This window comes from Triticum urartu, chromosome 5 (assembly GCF_003073215.2).
Source record: "Triticum urartu cultivar G1812 chromosome 5, Tu2.1, whole genome shotgun sequence".
Lineage (NCBI taxonomy): Eukaryota > Viridiplantae > Streptophyta > Magnoliopsida > Poales > Poaceae > Triticum > Triticum urartu.
In genome coordinates, this window is record NC_053026.1 from 481,044,013 (window position 1) to 481,071,780 (window position 27,768).

At 48.5% G+C, this 27,768-nt stretch overlaps 2 protein-coding genes across 2 annotated transcripts; both read left to right on the forward strand.

The window, feature by feature from the left end:
- The first annotated feature begins 85 nt into the window (after positions 1 to 85).
- LOC125509990 (hsp70 nucleotide exchange factor FES1) lies at positions 86 to 3,908 on the forward strand. The gene is made up of 8 exons (XM_048675073.1): positions 86 to 461; positions 854 to 945; positions 1,494 to 1,644; positions 2,034 to 2,161; positions 2,724 to 2,882; positions 2,958 to 3,140; positions 3,270 to 3,470; positions 3,562 to 3,908. Exons 1-8 carry the CDS (start codon positions 161 to 163, stop codon positions 3,583 to 3,585), a joined length of 1,239 nt encoding a protein of 412 aa, XP_048531030.1. The 5' UTR covers positions 86 to 160; the 3' UTR covers positions 3,586 to 3,908.
- A 1,908-nt stretch (positions 3,909 to 5,816) lies between these two features.
- Positions 5,817 to 9,615, forward strand: LOC125509991 (DNA repair RAD52-like protein 2, chloroplastic). Its single transcript, XM_048675074.1, has 4 exons — positions 5,817 to 6,340; positions 8,395 to 8,432; positions 8,878 to 8,969; positions 9,236 to 9,615. The coding sequence occupies exons 1-4, from the start codon at positions 6,045 to 6,047 to the stop codon at positions 9,380 to 9,382; spliced, it is 573 nt and encodes a 190-aa protein (XP_048531031.1). The 5' UTR covers positions 5,817 to 6,044; the 3' UTR covers positions 9,383 to 9,615.
- The last annotated feature ends 18,153 nt before the right edge of the window (positions 9,616 to 27,768 follow it).

The following is a 27,768-nucleotide window of genomic DNA, read 5'->3' on the forward strand; positions in this document are numbered from 1 at the left end:
AGTCCAGCGCGAATACCGTGTTCCTCACGAACTCACGAGAAACCACGCAATTACCGAACCGTACAAAATGCAGAGACCACCTCGACACATCTCGAAAATTCCATCCAAACAGAAAAAACGAAGAACCCTCTTCCCTCCCCACTCCTGCTGCTCCGTGGCCATGGCGAAGGCGAGGCCGCACTCGGGGCGATCCGGTCACCGCCGCCGCAACCTCCTCCTCGCAGCTGCTCTCCTGTCGGCGGCTCTGCTCCTTCCGGCGGCGATGGCCTCCGCGGCGGTGGCGGCGGCGGCGGAGGGGGACGGGGAGAACAGGTCGCGGGGGGCGGCGACGCAGTGGGCGACGGGGAAGGACGAGGGGGAGCTGGCCGCGGAGCGGGAGGCCGCTGGCGGGGGCTCGGTGGTGGAGGACGACTTCGCGGGCGGCTTCGGCTCCCTCGACAGCATGCTGCAGTGGGCCATCGGTACGGGAAGTCCCCAAACCCCCTCAGATAATCAGATTCTACGATCAATTGTTTCGATCCGCTTTGGAAAATGTTGGATTATGAGTAGCGGGACTTCTCAGCTGTAGTGTTGCTTGCTGGTTGTTGCTTAGTAACTGGATTGCAACGAATTCTCCCGAAGTGTTACTGGTTTTTAGTCAGGCTTTTGACGTTGTAAATAAATACAGAATACAGTAGCTAGTCCCATGAAAATTGGCAATCTATCCTTCATTTATTAGTGGATAAGCTGAAGTTAATTTAAGATGTAGGAACTTGCAGCTTGAGGCTGCAGTTGCACTGTAAACTTGTAAGTCTGGTTGGTTTTGGAGACACTGCTGCATTTTACTGAGTTCTATCTGTTATTGGTGAGGCAGGAAATTCAGATCCAGGAAGACTGAAAGAAGAGGCGGCGGATGTGCAGAAGTTATCTGAGGATGAGCTGCTCAAGCGGCGGCATGAGATTAAGGTGAGAAATGCTGCTTCAGGATTCATGTTTTGGGTTTTGTTGTGTCGTATGTATAAACTTGCAATGTCTGCTTGTATTAACATCAGAACTTAGTAGTGCTTTCCTGGATTGGTCAGCTGCATTGTACAGTATACCTAGTTGTTGAAGTGTTTTTTCTATAGCTTCAGATGTGTGCTTGCTGTGATTTGGATGATCATCACATTTGCTCTGATGTCAATTTAACAAACTTATTATTTATTGTCATATTGTGTATTTGCCTTAATATCTTTAATGACCACTCACCACTGACGTATTCATGTTTAAACTTTCCAAGGTTTCATTATGCCTTCCGTTACAATTGTTATATGTCAAACAAAAGATAAAACATTGTTATGTAATACATATGTTAATTTTCCCGAGAAACCTATGCTAACTAGATAAGATAGGCATGCATTCTTTTGGGAACTGAGTTTTATGATTAGGAAGACAGCTGGTACATGGTATATAGATGAGACACAAAGCATAAGCATGATTGCACGCTATGCTAAATCTCATCGATTTTCTAACAGGACTTGATGGAGAAGTTAAAGATGCCATCAGATGCTGACTTAATGAAGATTGCAATTGCTGACTTAAACAATGCGTCAATTTCACTGGAGGATCGCCAGCGTGCATTGCAAGAGCTTTTAATTCTTGTTGAGCCCATTGATAATGCCAATGGTAAATTTATATTTCCTTTTATTCGTGCATCAATATGTGACTATGTGAGTATCTCACTGCTGTGCAAATCAACCAGAGTTATCTGCCTAAGTGCCTATAACTCTGTAGTATAACTGAAACATCTAACTTTTAATAACATTTAGGGTTTATGCCAAGGAAATAATCTACAGTTTGGCATAACAACTGTTGTAGACTTTGTAGTGATTTACTAGGGTGCTCCGTGTATCAAGTGTATATGTAGTTTACCAGCTTTTGCATAAGAAAGAAAAGGAGAGCCAGAACTAGATGCAACAAAGGCTTAGAGTTGTGTGTGTGTGTGTGTGTGTGTGTGTGTGTGACCTTTTCGGAGATTTCCTGAAACTGTATCTTGCTCATATATCTGTGGCCAGACCTTGACAAAATTGGGGGCCTTGTTCCTGTGATTCAAGATCTTAACAATGCAAATGAAGAAATACGGATCACCTCTGCATGGATCCTGGGTACAGCCAGTCAGAATAATGCCCTTGTCCAAAGCCAGGTAATGCCATTAATCGTGCACAAAGGAGTATTTTGATTTCAATGATGTATATTGTTTCTGGAGAGTGTCCGCTTCATTATAATAGTATTATGCAGATTTCGACAGTAAATTTTCTTTTCTAGTGAGTGAAATGTGTAGTTTCTGTGTTGTTAAAATAAGTGAATTAATGCTACTGTAGATTTTTCTTTTTTAACTTCATTAAATATGCTTGAAAATGATGTTTATATGTCTCTTATTTCACCATTGCTATACCCTCGTGGTAGTTTCTTCTATTTTCTTTTCAAACTGATTGTCAGCTGTGTATATCATTTTATTAAGAGCCAATTCCCTTGTGTGTTTCCCCACAAAGCACAGGGGTGCCTCTTGTTGAAGTACTCCCTCTGTCCGAAAATACTTGTCATCAAAATGGATAAAAAGAGATGTATCTCGAACTAAAATACGTCTAGATACATCCCCTTTTATCCATTTTGATGACAAGTATTTCCGGACGGAGAGAGTACTTGTTATAATCAATTTCTGTTCTAGCCATGTAACATGTGCTGACTGTTTCTTTCTTGGTCAGATTCTTGGTTATGGAGCTTTGGCAAGATTAGTGAAGATGGGTTATTCCACTTCGGCAAAAGAAGCTGCGAAGGCAATGTATGCCATATCGGCTTTGATCAGAAATAACGTAAATGGTCAGGAGGCATTCGCTTTGGAAAATGGGAACGCAATGTTGCAGGTATTGAAAATCCTATCTTGGAAATACAAGCACATAACTGGTTCAGCTGTGACGAAATTTCCCCACTTTTTGCAGCACATATTGGGAAGCAACAGCGTTGATCTTCGGCTTCAGAAGAAGGCGGTGTTTCTAATAACAGACCTGGCGGACTTTCAGCTAAATTCTGGAAACTCAGGGCTCACTTTCTTAAGTGAACGCGTTTTGCTGAAGTCAGTCACCGATATGTTATCAAAGTTTGACCTTGACCTTCAAGAAAAGGTAAGATGAGTGTCTCCCTCAGTTTTGTGGACCATTATTATGATTAGCATTGGTTACCAGCTCATAGTCTGCACTCTTAATGACAGTTGTTCCTTGTGTGCTCTTGACTGACAATGGCTTTTTCCGCAGGTTTTGTTGGCCATTAGGAGTCTACTGAAGCTTCCCTCGACGGACGCTACAGACTTGGAGTCATGCGGCCTAGACAGTGTGCTGTACAGACTGGGGGTGCAGCTGGAGGAGCTGCCATCAGAGGAGCAGAAGGAGTACGCCGGGGAGGTTGATGCCCTCCGGAGAGAAGTAGAGATGCTCTTCCAACAGAAGCTCAAGCCGGTAAATTTAACTTTTACAAGCGTTCTTTATACTTATCTTGACAGTTGTGACTCTGTGCGATCCTGGCTAACTCGCTTGTGGTGGCCTACAGGGTACGGCTACCGCGGCGTTATAGACACTCGGATGAACGCAAGGGAAACAGGCAGGCGTTTCCGATCCAGTGAATCAGTGCTGGCTGCCAAACTTTTGAAAGAGTAGATTGTTTTCAGAAGAGTCTGGCTGTTGAGCTGAGTCCCTTCTTACTTTTGCCGGAGGGTTATAGTGTTGTAGGATTCGATGGGACGATAGGTTAGAGACACTTGATATGATGATATGGGTTAGTTTTCCCATTTGCACAGCAAGCTATGACACCCCCCTGTGTTTCTTGGAAGATATCCTTTTTACTGGAAGACACGATGATCCTCCTGTTATAGAAGTGCAAAGACGTCTTATATTTAGCTGCAGAGGTAGTAAGGCCAACTCCACCGCGTGACCCATTTCTACCCCAAATTGTCCGTTTGTGTTCGTTTGGGGTAAAACGGACAAATCAAACGACCAAGCGCATGGGAGCATACGGACGTTTTGTCCGGCCGTGTCCGCTTTTGTCCCATTTCCAGACCAAAGTTGTTCTCGGTTTGGGGCCAAATCAAACGACCAAGCGCATGGGAGCATACGGACGTTTTGTCCGGCCGTGTCCGCTTTTGTCCCATTTCCAGACCAAAGTTGTTCTCGGTTTGGGGCCAAATCAAACGACCAAGCGCATGGGAGCATACGGACGTTTTGTCCGGCCCGTGTCCGCTTTTGTCCCACATTTCCAGACCAAAGTTGTTCTCGGTTTGGGGCCAAATCAAACGACCAAGCGCATGGGAGCATACGGACGTTTTGTCCGGCCCGTGTCCGCTTTTGTCCCATTTCCAGACCAAAGTTGTTCTCGGTTTGGGGCCAAAGCGGACAGAAAGCGGACGTCTTCGCGTCCTCATCGTCCGTCTGTGTCCGCCTTGACCTCACATGTCACTCTCTCCTTTTCTGTACCTGGCCCACCACGTGCACCCACGACCACCACGTATGGGGTGAAAATGGGGTAGTAGCGTTGCGTGCAGCGAGTTTGTGCGGCCTCTGTCCGGCGTTTGTTCTCCCTATTTCTACCCCATACGGACAAAATCTGGACAAAATGAATATAGATTTAGGGTGGTGCGGTGGAGTTGGCCTAAGCTCTTGCAATGGGTTTAGTGGAACACACCATCATTGTCATGTGCTGTCACCTGCATTTTGAGATGGTGATGTAGTGCTGTACTACTAACAGTAGACTTGGCCTTGGGCACAGAGGAAGGGTGGGTACGTTTTGTTGGGTCCATGAACCCGGCTGGTCGCACGCACGCACGCACGCACGCTGCGGCTGGAAACAGTCGCGTGTCCGTTCAAAAAATACACGCTGTCGTTGGCATGGCATGGGTCCCAGAATTGCGGCGATTCAACGGGCACATATGGCATTCGCAGCCTTCAGCGGAGCACGTGCCACGGAATGGGACGCCGATCCGTCTCGTCCCCGTACGCCCCACCTGCGCGGCTCACCAACCCCGCGCCGGCCTCGGCCCTCTGACGCTTTAGAGCATGGCTAAGAGCATGGTTAATAATATAGCCCGCTGCTGACTATATGACATTGCCACGTTATATATAGCCAAGCTTATAATCAATAAGTACAATAGCTGGATATAAATATGTATTATTTTGTTAATACATGGCTCACCTCACTCTCTCACAAAGTGCCTAGGAGCACGTGTTGCAGCCGGCTGTTAACTAATAGTCTGCTTCTCTTCTCTCTCCTCTTCTCTTTCTTTCAACTAAGCAAAAATATAATATTTAATGTCTTATAGCCAGCCTACATCATCGTATTGTACTTGCTCTAATAGAAACGCCGGCAACGGGCTCTATATGAGTGCCATATCAGCAATAGCCTTCATAGAAAAAGTCTGGTATAGTAAGGTTGGCTTTGTACAAGTTGTTGGATGGTTAGGGTAATCAATGTTTGCATGCATGGGCAGAAAGAAAAAAAAGTTGATTGGACGATGGGACACAGTGGATTGGGAGCAGCGGCGTTGTCGCTGGCTTCTGGCTGCAAGCGGGCGAAACTTTCTCGCGTCTTGTGCTGCAGCCAGGCGACTAGCGAAGCGCTCGCTCTCTTCTCTCTCTTGCCTTTACTCTCCTCCAGCTCAGAATTTTACTGATGTGAAATCCCTTGTAGCCTGCTGAATAGGACTATTATACTTGCTCTTAACGGAAGCGGTGGTAGTAGTAGTACTCTAGTTGGCAGGCGCGGCGCACGGGGCGCGCCCACTAGCCTTGGCGCACGGGTAGGTAGCCAAGCCACTCCCCGGCTGCTCCTGTTGTCGCCGCAACCAAACCTTCCGCTTCCGCTTGCGCACGGCTGGCCACTTCCCATCCCCGGAACAGGAGCCGGAACCCCCGGTCCTTTTCTCCTCCCCTCCCCCCCCTTCCAGAACCCGCCTCCCTCTGACCTCTCCTCTCCGCCCCTCCCACCGCTCGCACGATCGACCACGGACGCACCGCGCATCGCATTCCTCCGCAGAGTCAACCATGGAGGCCGCGGCGGCCACGGGGCTCCGCCCCTTCGCCGCGCCGCTCGGGCCCGCGAGGGGGGCGGGCGCGGGCGCAGGCTGGCGGTCCGGGCAGGGCCGGCGGCGGCTTGGGCGGGGCGCGCGGGTGGCGGCGAGGCTGGACGGGGGCGTGGGGAAGGGGGTGCCCACCACCAACTACGTCGTGCCGCTCGACAAGCCCACCGGGATGACCCGCCCGCTCGTCGAGATCCTCAGGGACCTCAACAAGCGCGTCCCCGACAAGATCATCGACCCCGACACCAACACCGTCCCATGGTACGCCCACCCGACTCATTAACTCCCGGACCCCAGCCACCATCTCGTTTCTCCGCTCGATTCGATCTGCTCCTCCGCGTCCTAGCTGCGTGCCTGCGTGCTACTACTGCTGTTCGCCGTCAGCCACCATGGCCGGTCGCTGGGCGTTGGTTACCTTCTAGAGACGAAGGCGTGACCCGACCTTGCCCACCGTGGGCGCCTAATTATCAATCCGTTTCACTCAAAATATGCTCCACAGTTTCGTGGGAGTTTTGTGAGCGCAGAGTTTTGCTAGGATTTAGTTGCTGCACTTTGCGACTTCAAGGCCGCGCCTACTGAGTACTGCCTCTTCATTCTCTAATTGTTTACCCTCTGAATTCGTGTGGTGGGATTGGATTTGGACAAATTGAAACGGTCCGGACAAACGCATTTGGTGGTGGCATAGCTTTTCTACTGCAGGATTAATACCTTGGTAGCTCATCCAAGTTCCACCTCGCACAGTAGTTCAGTTCACTCCTTCTCTAGTCGTTCTTGCATAGTAGGTTCACTGTTGTCCTCGAAAAAAACCAAGTATCCAACTAGGAGCTGCTAGATTTGACAGACGAGCAAATGAAGATAGGATGGCTGTGAAGAAGACCTGACCTGCTTTGCATGATTTCATCTGTCTGAATCCATAACTTTCTCTTGGCCAATAAAATAAGTTTGCTAGATTGACCATACTTGTGATTAGATAGTTTAATGTTCTGCAACTTTAGGCTGTTGCTTGCTTTGTTGGTAGGTCCGAAACATCCGATAGACTGGAAGGTTACTTGAGCCACTTTTCTTCTGTTCCACTTTCAGGGTTTGGTAGATAAGGTTATTTAAAAGTCAGTGGTCAATTATTTGGTGTTGTTGATCAAGTGATGCGTCTTAGACAAGGACAGGTTGGACACTCCTGTTAATCTATCTAACTAAATAAAAGGCGGAAGAGTTCTGGTACTTTGGACTTTGTAAGAGGATAACAGCAGCAGTTATGTGTATGCTGTCATGTCATCTTTTCTTAACACCGTCGATATTGCTTTTAAAATGGAGCGTGGCCCTCTGGTTTTAAATCTAAAAACTATTGTAATTTTTCGGATAAAACACTAAAGTTTACGTATACAGCCCTTTTAGCAGAAGAGCTCTGGTACTTTGGACTTTGTATAAGAGGATAACAGCTGCAGTTATGTGTTCGCTGCATATCGTCATATTGTAACACCACCGTGCCTATGTTGCTTTTAAAATGGAGCGTGGGCCTCTGGTTTTAAATCTACAAAATATTGTATATTTTTCGATAAAACAATGAAGTTTACATAGTTTTTTAGCTGGAACATTATACGGTTACTAATCATTTCGTGACTGTTAAATTCGGCCGCTGTCAGCTGACTTACATCATTTTGGTCTCCTTTTCTGTAAAGAGAAAATAATACAGTGGTGTCTGTATGCTTTTTATGCCAAATCAAATAAATCACCATGATATTAGCCTATCTTAGCCAGTGGAGAAACTATTCTGAGGTTAAATAATAGGAGAGTAGAGTGCAGCTCAAGTATGAGTTACTTTTGTCATGTACCTCTTGTCAGAAGAGTGACGTGTCTAGCCTATCTGAAGACCTCTTAAGCTAAAACATTCAACCAAGATACCTTTTCCATTTGATAAAAGATTGTTCCTATCTAGATCCCCTGATCTTGAAGCTTGTCCTGTCCACTCATTAACATGATTACTTTAGGGCATTTCTTTTGCCATGGGTTGGATTTGTTGGATGAAGGGTGGAATAATTAACTTGCTGCTCCTAGTCCTTTGATAAGAAAGGCTGTAGCTACATATCCCATGTTAAGCTTGCGATGATTACTTGGATTCAGTGACCCTTTATTATTAATGGATACAGTGGAAGTAAGCCTGACAAACACTGACGTACAATATCAGTCATTGGCAATAATTTTACTGACATAACTCTGATTTCTACTATGGCTACTTTTTTTTAACAAAGTTTGATAGAGAAACATATGTAGGTGATGCCTTTCCCCTTACAGTTTTTTTTTAATCTCTGATTGTGCAGGTACCATGCCAACAGAATGCTCAGCTTTTATGCACCAGGTGATTTCTCGTTAAAATTACAAATGCCAATTTGCGATTAAAATTTACTTTCCTTGTAAATTCCTCTCTATTTGTTTCAATTGGACTTTAGTTCCAAGTCTGTATTTGGGTTCATGTACTTGTCCTCACAAACTTCATATTAAGAAATACCATCTTATCAAGAACACGTGACCAGCTTTTATCATGCCTTACCTTTTAGTTTGTTATAGAGAACCAGAATGATGGCTCGTTATACTCTTCTGACATTGTGTTTGGTGACGGTGCCGTGTTTCAGCTACTAAAAGTTTTGCGTTTCGTTAGATTTGATAATTGAACTACTGTGATCATACATCAACACTTGAAGATACCCACATAGTAAAATAGGAGGAAAACAAATGTGAAACATCAAATACAGAAATTACCAGGTGGAGTAAAGAGAAGTGATCAATGATTACTATATTTTCAGGTTGGTGTGGTGAAGTTCGTGATGTTATTTATTCCAACAGTGGAACTGTGACCGTGGTCTATCGAGTGATTCTGAAAGGAACGGATGGAGAGGTGTATGTTCTCTTCTTTCTTTTTGGCAGAACTAGCATCTATCTGTCCAGCATATATTCTCGATTAATAGCTTTCGAATGTCAACTTTTTGAGTTAACATAGAGTGGAAATTGGTGAGGTAATACATCAACTCATGGAGAGTCGAGTCGAACCCTCTGTACCAATTTTATTTAGTCGATCATCATTATGGACTCATTGAAACAACCTTTCATTTTACTTCTCATTTTCTTGCAATTAAACTCAGCACTCGTAACTGCATGGTATAGGCTTTCAGAGATGCCACAGGCACGGCAAAGGTGCACGAGGGACGTAACGACGACGCTGTTGCGGCTGCGGAGGAGGCAGCATTCAGCAAGGCCTGCGCCCGGTTTGGTTTCGGCCTGTACCTGTACCACCAGGGTGAGATCCCGTAGGAGGAACGACAACTTTGAGATTCATTCAGCAATGGAGCTGGTCATAACGTGGGTAGGCACGCCCATGGAGAGTTGGAAATGCTTCGCTGGTGCCTAATTCTTGTGCAAGAAGCCTGTAAATTGTTCCTTCTGTTACGTTTTTGTTGTTGTTGTCGGTGTAGGCTCGCAAGATTTATCCAGCTAGAGAAAGGAAAAGAACATATGGAATAATGTGCTGTTACTTCTCTGGTGCATTTTCTGCCTTCATGTAGTTTTTGGAGATTTTTTTTTTGTTTTCTCTTGCAGCACTTATGATCTTTTGAATAGGCAACACCACATTGACAGAAATTGTTTATTTTTTGTTGCCACCCTTTTTACATATATAAACCATTTTTCCTTTTTGCAAATGATATGATTTTATTGCACAACAAAGATATCTGGTAAAACCAAAAGTACACAAAGTTCATTTTAAATCTTCATGTTTAGCTTCACATTTTGCATCTTGATTTTCATTTAGGTTCCTTAAAGGATTGAGTATAATCACATGAATCATCTAGAAACTTAGGGCAACTCCTACGCTTACCCTCAAATCAGACAGCGCAACATGCCATCCAACTGTAGCAGCAAATGTCTGGTTACATTTCTAATGGAATTTGACAAAGATAAGCAATGCAAATTTAAATAAATTAGAAGAATTTCATTCAAATTTGGATAATTTTTACATAAAATCAGATGATTTTTGACATATATGAATTAAACCCTATTCGAACTTAGTCTAAATGATGGTTGACCGGCCATGAGCCACGGAAAGTGAAACTCCACCTCTGCAAAGCAGGCAAGCGGCTAATCGGCCGACGATGATGAGCCCGCCAAGCCTAGCTTCAACGAGGGGGGGGGGGGAGTGGTGGCCTTTGTGGCACCCAAGCACCGGTGGCCTCCCATGCTCTGCTCTTCCTCGCCGCGCGGCAGCGCCCGTGGACGTGCCCGCTTCCTCGTCGTGCCGTCGGGGCGTGGTCGGCACGAAGCTGGCGATGTCATCCGTGCCCTAGTCAAATTCTGTCGCCGCTTCGTTGATCTTCGCCAAGGCAGCTTCTTTTTTCGCCCGCGGGATGCGCTAGCATCAAAGCTCGCGACGGATGTCGTGGGCGGCATGTAGTATAGGAGAAGTGTGTCCTGCTCGTGTAAGTGCATCTAGTGCCCCTTAGTGATTTTGGTGTATTGAAGATCTATAGGTTAAGGGACTAATGCGTTTGTGAGTGTACACAGGTCTATAAGTCTATGAGGAGTTTGATATTTACAGGAAAAGTCGACCCCTAAAAATGAATATCTTCGACTGAAGATTTTGGTATTCTGAAGACTTTGAAAGTGAAGAAATTGGTGTGACCTTGAAGACTTGGTATTCTTTCGAGGAACATGAAGCGAGAAGACTTTTGTATTCGAAGTTTCATTTTCTCTTTCTTGAGTCATAGGAAACACCGTACTGTTAAAGGGGGTCGAGGAAATACTAAGGAAAAATTTCCATGTGATGCTCAACTCAAAATCCTACATCTACCAATCCCTTCGAGTGAAGCCATTGGAAATCTCATACAGTTCAGTCAATTTCTTCAGTGACAGAGAAGAAGTTCTTCTGGTCTATGAGGAATTTGTCCTGACTGAGGAGTTAGGAATTCGCCAGTCCGGATTGCCTACACAGTGAAGAACATGATAGCCTTGAGGATTTTACTACTCAAAATTCCGACCGTTGCTGTGCTATGCGCCAGCTGTCCCAAAATATCTATCCACCTAACGGTCATATCATTGAAGGGCATTTATGTCTTATCATGTCGGGCTGCTCCCTAGGCTATAAATAGCCGCCCCTACAACCACTAGCTGGTTGGCTGCTCCGAGAGAAACCGACACTTGTCATTTGAGAGCAACCCATCCTATGAGGACTTTGAGCGAAAATCATCAAGTGAGGAAAAACTAAAAAACCCAAAACCCAAACACCTATAAACCCCAAGTGATTGAGCATCACTGAAGAGATTGATCCTGAGTGGATCCGACGCTTGTTACCTTTGAAGACTATGCTTCTTCCAGACGGTTAGGCGTCATGGTCTAGAGCATCCAAGAGGAATTGTGGATCGCCGAGTGACCAAGTTTGTGAAGGTTTGGAAGTCGCCTGAAGACTTACCACGAGTGATTAGACGAGGTCTGTGTGACCTTAGTTCAAGGAGAATACGGTGAGGATTGGGTGTCCTGAGCTGCGTGTTCAGGACTGGGTGTCCGGGACTGTGTGTCCTCGAGTTTAAATACTCAGCCGCTCCAACCAGACGTACAACTGAGACAGTAGTTGGAACTGGTCTACCAAATCATTATCTTCACCAAGCTTACTGGTTCTATTTCCTCAACTCTTTCATTTCCTCATAATTATGCTGTGTGTTTGTTCATATCTGTGTTTGAAGACTTTGACTGAAGACTTTCTCAATTTCCTCATTCAATTTCTTCAGTCTGTTTGTCTTCATCCTGTGTTATCCTGTGATTACGCTTCCTGTACTGTGTGCCTGTCTTCATTTCATCATGATGACTATGATTTTATTCTGTTATGTTTACTTTTGAGTACTTATTCCGCTGCTAGTAGTTCTTCGCTAAGGAATTTCCTCACAGGCAAACTCCTCAGTGAAGAATTTCATAAAAATCGCCTATTCACCCCCCTCTAGTCGATATAACGCACTTTCAATTGGTATCAGAGCAAGGTACTCCCTTGTTCTGTGTGATTTTGGTTTATCCGCCTGGAGTTTTAGTTATGTCGACCGCAGGTATGACGAAGGTGACATGCCCCATCTTTGACGGTCACGAGTATCCCAAGTGGAAGGCCATGATGAAGAAACGCCTCATGGCGATGAACAGCGAGTTGTGGACGGTCCATGAGATTGGCCTGACTGATCTGTGCAAGATGGCGGATGCTGATGACATTCGCAAGTATACTCTTCTCAACCTCACGGCGAAGGATGTCATCTGCTCCAGTCTGTCACAAAATCAGTTCAGGAATATCATGCATCTCGATCATGCGAAGCTCATCTGGGACCGTCTCTCTGAGGTCTATGAAGGTCATCGAACCTGTCATGATCCTTGGTTTGAGGACTTCAAGGAATCTCTCAAAACGATGACATTCGAACTAGAATCATCATCTTCTGCATCATGCCTTATGGCAAAAGATGCTAAGGTAACTGAATGCTACCTATCCGAGTCCAGTGATGATGAATCTGGTGATGAATTTGGACCCAGCTATGTCAAACTTGCTTCCCTTGCTAGTAAACAACAAAGAGCTTTAGAAAAAGCTCACTATATGCTAAACAAGAGCGATGATATGTTTGGTGAGGAAATGGATCAGTCAAAAGTTTTGGCTGAAAGTCTTCAGAGACTTCATACTAAGTATGACACCCTTCAAGATCAACATAACACTCTCTTGTCTGATGATGAGAAGCTTTCTTATGAATTTCTTCAAAGAAAGCAAGATCTTGAAAAGCTAAGAGTGAGTTATGAAGATCTTCAGAAGGAGCGCGATTCATTACTTGCTCAACAAATCAGCGCTTCTCAGGAAGAATTTGTTCCTCCATGCTTGAAGTGCATTGAACGTGAATCTGCTAATTCTTCACCTGAATGTTCAAATGCTGCTAATGTTTTAAATTCTTCACATGCCTCTGCTATCACTAATTCCTCATCTGAGGACATTGCTAGTATCACTGACGATGCAGGGCTGGAGGAATTGTACACGACAGGCATGTACAAAAGCCTCAAAGGGCATCAGGCTCTTTGTGATGTGCTTAAAAAGCAGATTCTCAACAGGAACCCTAGGAAAGAGGGTATTGCCTTTGAGAGGAAACTCAATGCTGATGGTACATATTGGAAGCCTGAGCAGTACCCCAAAACTACATGGGTTGCTGCAAAGGGACCTCCAGTTGATCCATCTAACTTATCTGGATTTGCATGTGAATCTCCTCATTCCGATGATGAGTCAGTTGACTCCAACTATAAGCTATTCAAAAATCAGAATGGTGAAGTATTTGCTAGATATGTTGGCACTAACTGCAGGAACGACTCCCCCATGAAGAAAATCTGGGTTCCCAAAAGATGCCTTGAAAATCTTTAGGTGAATGTCATCATGACGCCACCTGTGAAGAATAGGAACCCCAGATCAAATTCTTCATATGGACCAAACTCCTCACATGGATCAAATTCCTCAAAAGGATCAAAGTCCTCATATGAACATCATCGTGCTAACCCGTCTGTTTCGCAGGGAAGATCTAAGGATTATGGATATGTGCATTATTCTTCAAATCATTATGTCCATAAGTCCTCGAAGAATTTCTCTGCATACTCTTATGCTTACTCTAACCCCTCTTATGTGAAACGAAATGGACTGGCTTCTATGCCATCCTTTTTGTATGGAGCTCGCAGAATGATGAACTCTTTGCCACCCCTTCAGATGTGGGTGGTGAAGAAAAAGAACTAATCTCTTCTGCAGGGTCAGGTCTCCAGACGCACGTAATTGTCTGAAGAATTTGCTGCAGACCTGAGCATGCCTGATAGGACGCAGGCTAATCATGAAGAAATGAACTTTCATTTCTCACGTCCTCATATCGCTTTATCAGTTCTTTTACTTGATGAAATTGATCTGATGAATTGATGTCATATTCTTCACCGATGAAGTATATGAGTTTGTAAGCTGCACTAATTCATCTGCAGGATGATCAACCCAAAGCCACTGAGTGGGTCCTTGATAGTGGATGTACAAACTGATGAAGCTATGTGCCTAGGGTAGGGTCATGGACCTTTCCAGCGTACCCTCCCCAAGGACATCTTTACAAAGAATCAGAAGCAGTCGAAGAGAAATCATCATCCACTCGACCGTGGAGATGCGCTCACTCGACCACCTTGAAGACACTCGACCACTAGAAGATGAGGAACCCTCCACTTTGCAACGGTTAAGACTTAAACCATAGCATTATGAGCATTTATGACATTTACTGTAGACATTACCTGTAACGCCTTTCCTTTATGAGCATTGAACTCTGTGTAACGGAGGGGAGCTGGGGTCCTGGCGCACTCTATAAAAACCACCTCCCTCCTCTGGGACAGGGGTTCGCACTTTTGTAAACACACACACACACACACGTATAATCCAGTCGACCGCCTCAGGGCACGGAGACGTAGGGTTGTTACTTCCTCCGAGAAGGGCCTAAACTCGTAAAACTCGTGCGTACAACTACTCCATAGCTAGGATCTTGCCTCCTCATACCTACCCCCCATTCTACTGTCAGTCTTAGATCCACGACAGTTGGCGCCCACCGTGGGGCAGGTGTCTTAGCGACTTATTGCAGAAGTTGCAATTTTTCCGATCCCCATCATCATGGTTCCAGGCGGAGGTTTGGCTGAGGGCCGCGAGATCCGTCTCGGCGCACTTGTGTTTGTCGCCGACGACTCCGCTTGGCTTCAGGAGGCACCACTCGACGTCGATGCGCTCCCCGCCCGTGGGGCAACGCACTTTCACGCGTGCGTCCGCGGCGTCCTCCTGCGGCAACCGTCGACCCAGTACCAGTCGACTCCTATGGCTTTCCCCCTCCCTGCGACCCGCCGGAATAGGAGCACTGGCCGGTCGAGGGTTCAACGGTGGGTGAAGCATGCGATGGCCCGCCAGTCGGCCACCCCTCAAGTCGCGGCGCTCGAGCCCGACGAGTCTCTCTACGGCCTGTTCGATCTGTCGACTGGCTCCGTAGAGACTGCATCCGAGTGCGGCAGCAATGACTCGACAACGGAAGTCCTGATGGTCAATGGACCACGCGGTCCTCCTAGATTCGATCGTGAAGACGGAGGTGACGGGAACGGCGATCCGTCGCGCGTTCCCGAGGAGTACCGCCCCGAGCCTCTCTCCTCGCAGCAGAGAGAAGAACTTCGTTGCCGAAACACGGATGCCCTGCATACTCCTATAGTTGGAGAAACGCCCGAGGCCCAGGCCTTGGAACAAGCTCGCTTGGCCAATCTGGCTGAGCGCACTCGGCTGGAGAACCTACAACGCGCACTCGACGATCGCGCACGTCAACGTGCTCCTAAGTCCAGCCGACGCCAACTTTTTCCACCTCCGGCTCAGGTATACCGAACACCGATCCAAAACCTGACAGCTGCGGCCCGGATAGCAGAGTCGATTCAACCTTTCCAGTCAGAAGCTGGCCGAGGTCTGGCGCAGATCAGGGCCTTGCTCCGGGCAGCAGGAGAGCAGAATACAGCCGTGTCTCAGTCGCGGGATAGGATCCATAGCAGATATGTGGTCGCAGATATGGTCCATTTGGCCCATAGCCCGAGATCGCCCTCGAGGCGTGAGGGACGTGGAGAGCGGCATGATCAGTACAGAAATCAGGAGCAGTATGATCGTCGAGCCGATCGCGATGGTCGCCGTCGAGTGCCCACGCCTCCTCCAAGGAGTGGGTCGTACGTGCCGCGGCCACATGAAGACAGGCGGCCTAACAGTGTCGGAAGAGGTATTCCAGTCGACCCCAGGGAGCCAGGCTTTGATGCGAGATCTATTCTCGTACAAGGCTTGGTCGACAGAAACAGAGCTCACCGAGATGGCCATGACAGAGGCCCGCAAACCAGCAACAGGGTGCATGTCTCTGGCCCAGAGTGCTTCAGCAGAGCTATTAGAGCTGCAGTGATTCCCCCCAACTTCAGGTTGGCGACTGGAGTCAGTAAGTTCACCGGAGAGTCCAAGAGTGACACCTGGCTCGAAGACTACCGAGTGGCTGTCCAAATTGGTGGCGGCAATGATGAGGTGGCCATGAAACACCTTCCTCTGATGTTGGAGGGCTCGGCTAGGGCGTGGCTGAATCAGTTGGTGCCTGGCAGTATCTATACTTGGGAAGATCTCGCCCGAGTGTTTGTCAGAATGTTTGAGGGTACTTGCAAGTGGCCAGCGGGTTTGACGGAATTACAGTGTTACGTCCAGAAACCGAATGAAACTTTGAGAGATTATATCCAGAGGTGGATCATCCTGCACCACACGGTGGAAGATGTGTGTGATCATCAGGCAATTTGTGCTTTCAAGGAAGGCATCAGGTACCGAGAGTTGAATCTGAAATTCGGTCGGACAGGGAACATGACTTTGACTCGGATGATGGAAATCGCCACCAAGTATGCCAATGGTGAAGAGGAGGAGCGACTGCGGAGCGGCAAGCACAAGGCAGTCGCCCACGAAGCTGGAGGAGGAAACTCCAGTCGGAAACAAAAACGCAAGGCCGAACCAGCTACTCCAGGTGAGGCCTTGGTTGTGGTTCAAGGAAAGTTCAAGGGGAAGCCCAAAGGGCCGTGGAACCCCAAGAAGGTAAAAGATCAAGATGGAAATGACGTGTTGGATCTGCCGTGCCATATCCACACCAAAAAAGACGAAGAAGGTAATTTCATTTACCCAAAGCATACCACTCGACAGTGTCGACTCCTGATCCAACAGTTCCGAGAGAAACAGCCCAAGGAAAAGGAGAAGGAGGCAGACAAGGCTGAGAGTGAAGGGGAAGATGATGATGGTTATCCTCACGTGAATTCCACTCTGATGATTTTTGCTGATGTTGAAAACAAGAGTCGATTGAAAGTCATCAACATAGAAGTGAACATGGTCGCTCCGGCGACACCCAATTACTTGAAATGGTCGCAGACTGCCATTATGTTCGACCAGTCTGATCACCCAGCGCACATCGCCACCCCTGGGAGGCAAGCGCTGGTGGTCGACCCGGTGGTCGAAGGCACTCGACTGACAAAGGTCCTGATGGACGGTGGCAGTGGCCTGAACATTCTGTACGCAGAAACGCTGAAAGGAATGGGCATTGCGATGTCCAGACTCAGTGAAAGACACATGAGTTTCCATGGTGTCATCCCAGGCAAGAAGGCTGCGTCACTCGGTCAGATTGCACTCGACGTGGTTTTCGGTGATGCCAAAAATTACCGCAAAGAAAAGTTGACGTTTGCAGTCGTGGATTTTCAGAGTGCGTATCATGCAATTCTGGGCAGACCAGCGTATGCACGATTCATGGCTCGACCTTGTTACGTGTACCTCAAACTGAAGATGCCTGGTCCTAGAGGAGTGATCACTATCTCTGGTAATCGGAAAAAGGCGGAAGAGTGTTTCCAGAAGGGCTTAAAGATCGCCGATGCCCAGATGGCCGTGGCAGAATTGCAAGAATACCAGAAAAATGCAGACCCAAGTGACTTGTTGCGAGCCAAGAAGCCAGCCACGTATTCAACATTCCAGTCGTCTGGCGAGACAAAGTCTGTTCACATTCACCCAACGGACCCCAATGCAGCTCCGACCCACATTTCGACCACACTCGACTCCAAATAGGAAGAAGCGCTCATCCAGTTCCTCCGTGAGAACTGGGACATCTTTGCATGGAAGCCTTCTGACATGCCAGGTGTTCCCAGGGGACTGGTTGAGCATCGTTTGCGAGTCGACCCGAAGGTGAAACCAATCAAAGAGCATCTTCGACGGTCCGCCGTCCAGAAAAGAAAACCAATCGGCGAAGAGGTGGCTCGGCTTTTGGCAGCTGAGTTTATCTGAGAGATTTACCACTCTGAGTGGTTAGCCAATGTTGTCATGGTCCCAAAGAAAGATGACTCACTCCGCATGTGCATCGATTTCAAGCATATCAATCGGGCCTGCCCGAAAGATCACTTCCCTCTCCCTCGCATCGATCAGATAGTCGACTCGACTACTGGGTGTGAGCGTTTGTCCTTTTTGGATGCCTACTCCGGGTACCACCAGATCCGTCTGTACGGACCCGATGAAATAAAGACAGCTTTTATCACCCCGTTCGGGTGCTTCTGTTATGTCACAATGCCATTCGGCTTGAAGAACACCGGAGCCACATTTATGCGAATGATTCAGAAGTGTCTGCTCACTCAGATCAGTCGAAATATGGAAGCATACATGGATGACATTGTGGTCAAGTCACGTAAAGGTTCTGACCTGCTGACCGACCTCGCCGAAACCTTTGCCAACCTCAGAAGGTATGATATCAAGCTCAATCCATCAAAGTGCATGTTTGAAGTTCCAGGCAGAAAGTTACTCGGCTTTCTTGTTTCCGAATGAGGAATCGATGCTAACCCAGAGAAAGTAGGCGCTATACTTCGGATGAAATGCCCTGTGCGTGTGCATGATGTCTAGAAGCTTACTGGTTGCTTGGCCGCCCTAAGTCGATTCATTTCTCGCCTCGGTGAAAAGGCCCTGCCTCTTTACCGACTGATGAAGAAATCAGATGCATTCGAGTGGACTCCAGAAGCTGACACAGCATTTGCAGAGCTAAAAGCCCTGCTTTCCACCCAGCCAGTGCTTGCTGCTCCAATCAGCAAAGAGTCTCTTTTGCTTTATATAGCAGCCACTGGACAAGTCGTCAGTACAGTACTTACGGTCGAGCGGGAAGAAGAAGGAAAAGCGTACAAAGTTCAACGCCCAGTTTATTATATTTCTGAAGTCCTGACCCCGTCAAAGCAGAGATATCCTCACTACCAGAAGCTTGTCTATGGAATTTACATGACCACGAAGAAGGTTGCACACTACTTTTTAGATCACTCTGTTACAGTCGTCAGCGACGCTCCATTGTCAGAGATTCTGCACAACAGGGATGCAACTGGTCGAGTGGCAAAATGGGTGATTGAACTCCTTCCCTTGGATATCAAGTTTGAGGCAAAGAAAGCTATCAAGTCCCAAAGTAATAGCAGATTTCCTCGCCGAGTGGATCGAACAGCAACTGCCTACTCAAGTTCACTCGGAGCACTGGACCATGTTCTTTGACGGATCCAAGATGTTGAACGGTTCTGGTGCTGGAGTAGTTCTGGTATCCCCCCGAGGAGACAAGCTCAGATATGTCCTCCAAATTCACTTTGATTCCTCCAACAATGAAGCAGAGTATGAAGCACTCATGTATGGGTTGCGCATGGCCATCTCACTCGGCGTCCGTCGCCTCATGGTCTATGGCGACTCAGATTTGGTAGTTAATCAAGTGATGAAGGAGTGGGACGTCAGAAGCCCAGCCATGACTGGTTACTGCAACACGGTGAGAAAGCTTGAGAGGAAGTTCGAGGGATTAGAACTCCACCACATCCCCCGATTGAAAAATCAAGCAGCCGATGAATTGGCAAAGATAGGTTCCAAGAGAGAAGCCATTCCCAGCAATGTGTTCTTGGAGCATATTCACACGCCGATAGTTCAAGAAGACCCTTTCATTGAAGAGCCCCCACAACCCAAGAGCGCCACGGATCTGACTGAAGTCGAGGTCCCAGCTGTGGTCGACCTAATCATGGAGGTTTTGGCCATTACTCCCGACTGGACGGTGCCCTACATTGCGTACATCCTCAGGAAAGAGCTCCCAGAGGATGAAGAAGAAGCTCGACAGATCGTCCGCCGATCTAAAGCTTTTACTGTGATAAGAGGGCAGCTGTTCAGAGAAAGTGTGACTGGAGTCGGTCAAAAGTGCATAACACCAGAAGAAGGTCGAATGATCCTCAATGAAATCCACTCGGGGACCTGTGGTCACCATGTTTCCTCTCGGGACATCGTGGCTAAAGCATACCGAGCTGGATTCTATTGGCCACGAGCAAATGAGATGGCGAAAGATATAGTCGACAGATGTGAAGGATGTCAATTTTACTCCGATATGTCTCACAAGCTAGCGTCAGCCCTGAAGACCAGACCCCCCTCGTCTGGCCCTTCGTTGTTTGGGGACTGGATATGGTTGGACCGCTAAGGACCGGCAGAAGCGGATTCACTCACGTGCTCGTTGCAGTCGATAAGTTTACCAAATGGATCGAAGCCAAACCCATCAAGAACCTTGACGCTAGCACCGCTATCAGTTTTATCAGAGAATTGATGTTCCGATATGGAGTCCCACACAGCATCATCACAGACAACAGATCGAACTTCGATTCCGATGAGTTCAGAATTTTCTGCGCCTCTCAGGGCACTCGAGTCGACTATGCTTCTGTTGCTCACCCGCAGTCGAACGGACAAGCAGAAAGAGCCAATGGCCTAATTCTCAAAGGACTGAAGCCCAGACTGATGCGTGATCTCAAACACGCAGCAGGTGCTTGGGTTGATGAACTTTCGTCAGTTCTGTGGGGTTTAAGGACAACTCCTAATCGGTCGACTGGAAGAACTCCTTTCTTCTTAGTCTATGGAGCTGAAGCTGTCCTGCCAAGTGACTTGCTCCACAACGCACCCCGAGTTGAACTCTTCTCCGAAGCAGAAGCAGAGCAGGCCCGGCAAGATTCAGTCGATCTCTTAGAGGAGGAAAGAGAGATGGCCTTGATCCGCTCGACCATTTATTAGCAAGATTTGCGTCGATTCCACGCCAGGAATGTGAGGGGTCGGGCCTTTCAAGAAGGAGACTTGGTTCTTCGAGTGGATCAGCAGAAACCACACAAGCTCGCTCCAACTTGGGAAGGCCCCTTCATCGTCACCAAAGTTCTCCACAATGGAGCATACCATCTTTAGAGTATCGAGCATCAGAAAGACGAGCCACGGGCTTGGAACGCGGAGCTGCTCCGCCCCTTTTATACTTAAACACTCGTTCGAATAAAATGTAATAAGCAACACCTTTTGTAATTCGTTTATCAAAGACAAGAGCTTACGGTTCTCTCATTCGATTGTGTTGTTCTTATTCACTCCTGAAATCCCCTAGTGGGTGGGCTTAGTCGCGAATCCGTTCCGCCTAAGTTCGAACAAAATCCTACCGAGTGAAGAGCAATCCTTCCACTCGGGGCTTAGCTGCAGTCGAGCACTCGCCTAAGTTCTCTCACTAAGAGGCTTAATGACAGTCCAGTACTCGCCTAAGTTTGGAAAAATCCTACCGAGTGGAGAGCAATCCTCCCACTCGGGGGCTTAGCTGCAGTCGTGCACTCACCTAAGTTCTCTCACTAAGAGGCTTAACGGCAGTCCAGCACTCGCCTAAGTTCTCTCACTAAGAGGCTTAACGGCAGTCCAGCACTCACCTAAGTTTGAAAAAATCCCACTGAGTGGAGAGCAGTCCTCCCACTCTGGGGCTTAGCTACAGTCGAGCACTCGCCTAAGTTTGAAAAATCCTACCGAGTGGAGAGCAGTCCGCCCACTCGGGGGCTTAGCTGTAGTCGAGCACTCGCCTAAGTTCTCTCACTGAGAGGCTTAACGGCAGTCCAGCACTCGCCTAAGTTTGGAAAAATCCTACCGAGTGGAGAGCAATCCTCCCACTCGAGGGCTTAGCTGCAGTCCAGTACTCGCCTAAGTTTGAGACCCATCCCTATCCGCAAGGACGACGAGGTGCAGGTCGACTGCAACCTTCTTCTTCGGAGCTGCGGCACTAATACAACGTCCGCTCCATCCCTATCCGCAAGGACAATCAGGTGCAGGCCGACTGCCACCTTCTCCTTCGGAGCTGCGGCACAAATACAACATCCGCTCCATCCCTATCCGCAAGGACGATGAGGTGCAGGTCGACTGCCACCTTCTCCTTCGGAGCTGCGGCACAAATACAACGTCCGCTCCATCCCTATCCGCAAGGACAACGAGGTGCAGGTCGACTGCAACCTTCTTCTTCGGAGCTGCGATACAAATACAACGTCCGCTCCATCCCTATCCGCAAGGACGACGAGGTGCAGGTCGACTGCTACCTTCTCCTTCGGAGCTGCGGCACAAATACAACGTCCGCTCCATCCCTATCCGCAAGGACGAAGAGGTGCAGAAAGCAAAGTCCGTCCGAAGGCAAACACAAGCACATTCGGAGATAAACCAAATTCAGATAAATACTAAAAGGTTCCAAGCAGCGAATCAAAAGTACTCGGGCACCAAGCCCGAAGGAGTTTAATGGTTATAGAAACCACTCGGCATTCCGAGGCAAATTTAAAGTGTATCCAAGTTTCATAAGATTGTTCACTCAGCCGGAGGAGGACCGGCAGGCTCCATAAATTAGTCCAGATCGATCCCATCAGCGATCCGAGTGGCAGCAGCAATGAAAGTCTCCATGAAGGACTGGAAGTCGTGCTTTTTGGTGTTAGCGACTTTGATCGCAGCCAGCTTGTCCTCCGAACCTCCTTGCAATGGACTCGCACCAGGGACAGCGCCACGTCAACACCACACTGGGCGGAGGATTTCTTCCATTCTTGCACTCGGTCAGGGATCTCGTTCAGTCGAGTCATCAGAGATTCCAGATCATTCTGAAGCGTCGCCTCCGGCCAAAGCGTCGAGTCGATTCGAGAGACAACCTCCTTCAGGCGTGCGAGGTAGCTTGTGGCGCTGGCGATACGGGACTCCAGTCGGAGCACGTTCATCGCAGTTTCGTCGCAGACCGGGGAAGCGATAGGGTCCAGGCCCGTCTCGACCCTCCCAGTTTCTTCGTCAAAGTCTTGACAAAGTTCTGCAGCCAAGAGTCAGTTCAATCAACCGAGCAAAATCCGATGGCAAACATCAACACAGTCGGATTAAAAGAAATACCTCCCAGCACGAGATAAAGCTTCTTGGCGAGGGTCCTCAGATAGGCTTCTGTGCCATTCCTCTTGCGGATCGCAGACTCCAACTTTTCGTTCAGGACGACCTTATCCTTCTTCAGGCTGGTCACTTCGCGGTTAGCTTCATTAAGACAAGATGTCAGTCTAGTCACCTCTCCTTCAAGTGTTCCGACCGAAGCAAGCTTCTTCTTTGTGAGAGCGGTTTTGGCTTGGGCTGCTTTTTGCGCGGCGGCGAGGTCCGAGTCCTTCTTGTCCAGAGCCAACTTCATTTTCTCTGCAAAAGAAATAATTGAATCAAAAAAGAAATCAAAGAGATATATTGAAATTTAGTAGGCAATCAGTTACCTTCCATACCAGCGGCCTCGTCTTGAGCTTTTTTCAGATTTTGCTGACCCAATTCCAAGTCTAAGTTGAGTTGCCTCCGCTTCTCTTCGAGTTCGGCAAACTTGGAGATAAGAGTACAAGACTTCTGCAAGAGGCAAGAGACAGGTGAATCGATAGGTTCGAAAGCAGTTCATTTCCGAATGAATAAAACCTAAAGAAGTGGACAACAAGCTGTTCAGACCCCAGTCGACTGCCAGCAGTCGACCGCGGTCTCGGGGACTACACCCAGTGGGTGCACTTGGCATGCCCCCACCGGTTCTGATCCCACTCGCCCGGCCCGCCGGAGTCGAGTGCAAGGAGTAAAAAAGAGAGAGAAAGAACAATTGCACCGTCAAGAAAAGAAGAACTCAGACCACAGTCGACTGCCAGCAGTCGACCGCGGTCTCGGGGACTACACCCAGTGGGTGCACTTGGCGTGCCCCCACCGGTTCTGACCCCACTCGCCCATACCGAGTGGAAGAGCGAAACTACCAAAAATGACAGCAACACCCAGTGGGTGCTCTAATTCAACGCGAACAACATGAGATTGTGCAGAAGAAGATTTTTCGAAAACAAAAACAGTCGGAAAGTCTACTCACCTCGACGTTGGCCCGAAGAGCGGCACTAGCATCGTAGGAAGCCTGAATGCTCTCGTGCACTATCTTCACCCGCTCCATCATCATATCAGCCTGTCGGATGGCTTCTGCAGCCGCTTCCGACTGGTTGTCTGGGACGGGGTAGCTGGTAAAAAAATGTGCAGACAACCCAGGTGCAGCTGCTTGAGGCTCCGCGGTGTGGAGATGGATAGTTGAAGGAACCACAGGCGCGGTCGACCGTGTGGGATGCCCACTCGGCAAGGGTGCAGCGAACGTCACAGCGGCCCTGCCCGCATCTTCAGCCTGACAGACGGGAGGCGTTGCAGCTGGTTCCTGCCGAGCCACCCTGCCAGTTGTTACCTTCTTGCTCTTCCTAAGCTTAGGAGCCACATCTTCGTCGTCGTCCGGAAGGTCAATGATGTTGGGTGGAGCTGCAAGACAGAACATTCGATCCCCAAGTGAACCACTCGACCCTAAAAGGATCAAGAATCGAAATCGCAAGAGTTCATACTTGGGTTAGAGGTCACCGCATCCTCCATTTCCTCGTCCCGGTACTGGTATGAAGAGGTCCCTAACGTAGCAGCACTGCAAAGGCCCGCATTCAATCGGTTACATCCAGTTAATTGAATCCACATAAAGGACAAGTCAGATGATTACCCGGAGATAGTAGGAACGGTCACTTTGATCCGAGGCAAAGCTTTGGGCGGTTTGGAAGAGATGGCTTTTGGCCCTTTCGGAGCTGGAAGCGGCGCGACCTTGGATTGCTTTGGAGGCTTCTCAGTCGGCGTCGGGGAAGACGTCCTGGGGCGCTTCGAGGATTGCCCGATCGGCGCAGCCACCAAGTCCAGAGCGCATGTCGGGTCATGAGTGTGCTTGGACCTCCTCTCCCTGCGAGGAGGCGAGTCGACTTCTTCCTCATCGGTCGATTCATCGCTCTCCTCGTCCTCCTCGGCTTCCGAATGCTCCTCGCCGCTCTCGCCCCCGCTCCCTTCTTCAGCGCCGGGGTCCTGCACTCCGTTGGGCATCGAGTACATTTCAATGAGGGCCTGAAAGGATAACAATCAAAAGACATTCAGTTGACCACAAACGGGACATCACGTGGTGAATCGGAAAGATACTTGATAAAACAGAAATATACCTGCTCCGGCTGGCGCGAGTTGTCGAATGGAATCACCCTCCTGGATCCCCGAGGGTTGTCTTTGTTGCCAGTGATTCCCCTCAACCAGTTCTCCAAGATATCCTCGCTGACCTCCTCCGGGTGGATCCGAGTGGTATCTTCGAGCCCAAAGTACATCCACATAGGATGGTCGCGCGCCTGAAGAGGTTGGATACGTCGACCGAGAAAGACCTCCAGCAGATCCATCCCGGTCACTCCGTCGCGGACAAGCTGGACAACCCGTTCGACCAGCTCCTTGACCTGCGCCTTCTCTTTTGGAACTACCTTCAGGGGAGCAGGCTTCTCCACTCGAGCCAAGGAGAAAGGAGGAAGTCCAGTCGACTGTCCAGGGGTTGGCTGATCCTTGCAGTAAAACCAAGTCGACTGCCATCCCCGGACCGAGTCAGGAAGGATCATCGCTGGGAAAGTACTCTTGCTCCTCATCTGGATCCCCAGACCACCGCACATCTGGATCACCCGCGTCCTCTCGTCACTCGACTTGGCCTTTTTAACCGTCTGGGAACGGCAAGTGAAGATGTGCTTGAACAGCCCCCAGTGCGGTCGACAGCCCAAGAAGTTTTCGCACATAGACACGAAAGCGGCCAGATAGACTATAGCGTTCGGAGTGAAATGGTGGAGCTGAGCCCCAAAGAAGTTCAAAAAACCCCGGAAGAAAAGGTGGGGAGGCAGCGAGAATCTGCGATCTACATGGGTTGTTAAGAGGACACACTCACCCTCTCTAGGCTGCGGCTCAGTTTCGTCCCCCGAGAGCCGAGCCGACTTGTGGGGGATCAATCCCCCCTCCACCAGGTCGTCGAGGTCGTCCTGCGTGATTGCCGAGCGGATCTAGTCACGCTGGATCCAGCCCGCCGATAGGCCGGACCTCGACGAGGATCCGCCCCAGCTGGTCCGCTTGCCCTTCGCCTTTGCAGTCGCCTTCTTCGCGCGTTCCAACGCCACCGTCTTGTCCTTCCCCATGGTGGCGGATCGAGCTCGAGCGGAGGTCCGGCGACGAGGCGGAAGCGAGAGTGGCGGAGGGATCGGGAGAAACAGAAAAGAGAATGGTGGTGTGCGGAGCAGAGGCCTGGCCCGAGACCTTTTATAAGACCTTCCGCCGAGTGGCTGACTAGTGGACCCAAGCGATCTAAACAAATCCCGCAACAGTCGCGCGTGCAGTACGTGGTGAAAAAGGTGGCGCAGGGATCGAGGAGACTTACCTAATCCGTCCCGATAACCTCGTTTCCTCCCGTCGGGCGCGCTTACCAAAATTCGAATCCTGCGAGATCCGCGGAGAGCGGAACAACCTGTCAGACTGAAGACAAACACCCTCTACATCATCATTCGGAATTCAACCATGAAATTTCACTCGACAACAACCAAGAATGGACCAAGGCGATTGAGAAAGGAGTCGATGTCGTCTCCTCAACTCATTGTTTCAGGACAAGGCATATTCATGGCACAAAGAGTGGGTCGGAAGTGTTCTCGACCCCTTCCTCACTCAAACCCTAATCCATTAGGGGGCTAATGATGAAGCTATGTACCTAGGGTAGGGTCATGGACCTATCCAGCATACCCTCCCCAATGACATCTTTACAAAGAATCAGAAGCAGTCGAAGAGAAATCATCATCCACTCGACCGTGGAGATGCGCTCACTCGACCACCTTGAAGACACTCGACCACTAGAAGATGAGGAACCCTCCACTCTGCAAGGGTTAAGACTTAAACCATAGCATTATGAGCATTTATGACATTTACTGTAGACATTACCTATAACGCGTTTCCTTTATGAGCATTGAACTCTGTGTAACGGAGGGGAGCTGGGGTCCTGGCGCACTCTATATAAGCCACCTCCCTCCTCTGGGACAGGGGTTCGCACTTTTGTAAACACACACACACACACACACGTATAATCCAGTCGACCGCCTCAGGGCACCGAGACGTAGGGCTGTTACTTCCTCCGAGAAGGGCCTGAACTCGTAAAACTCGTGCGTACAACTACTCCATAGCTAGGATCTTGCCTCCTCATACCTACCCCCCCCATTCTACTGTCAGTCTTAGATCCACGACAGAAACCACATGACTGGTGACAAGAATCTATTGATAGATGCTCCATTATCTCCATCGCATCTGAAGCATATCATTTTTGCTGACAAAGGAAAAAGTCAGGTATTGGGTCTAGGTAAGGTTGCGATTACAAAGGATCGACACATGGACAAAGTCATGCTTGTTGAGTCCTTAGGATACAACCTTATGTCTGTCTCAATGCTTTGTGATCTTGATATGGTTGTTGCCTTTGGAAAGTACCGTTGTGTTGTGGTTATGGAAGCTGACAATTCCAAAGTCTTCGAAGGCTTTAGGAGAGGAGATCTGTATATTGTTGATTTCTCTATAGGACCACAACCAGCCGTGTGCTTACTTGCAAAAGCTTCAGAAGGCTGGCTCTGGCATCGACGACTTGGTCATGCAGGCATGAGGAATTTGCACACGCTTGCGAAGAAGAAGCATGTCATTGGCATCGAGAATGTCAAATTCCTCAAGGATCACCTATGCGGAGCCTGTGAAGCTGGGAAGATGACGAAGGCCAAGCATCCAGCAAAGACTATCATGACCACCACTCGCCCGTTTGAATTGCTTCACATGGATCTCTTTGGTCCTAATCATTATTCTGCTATTTCAAATGAAGCATCTCAATATGGCTTTGTTATTGTTGATGATTATTCTCGCTATACATGGGTACACCTTGTTACTTACAAACATGAAGTGCAGGAAGTCTTCAAACGATTTTGCTCGAGGG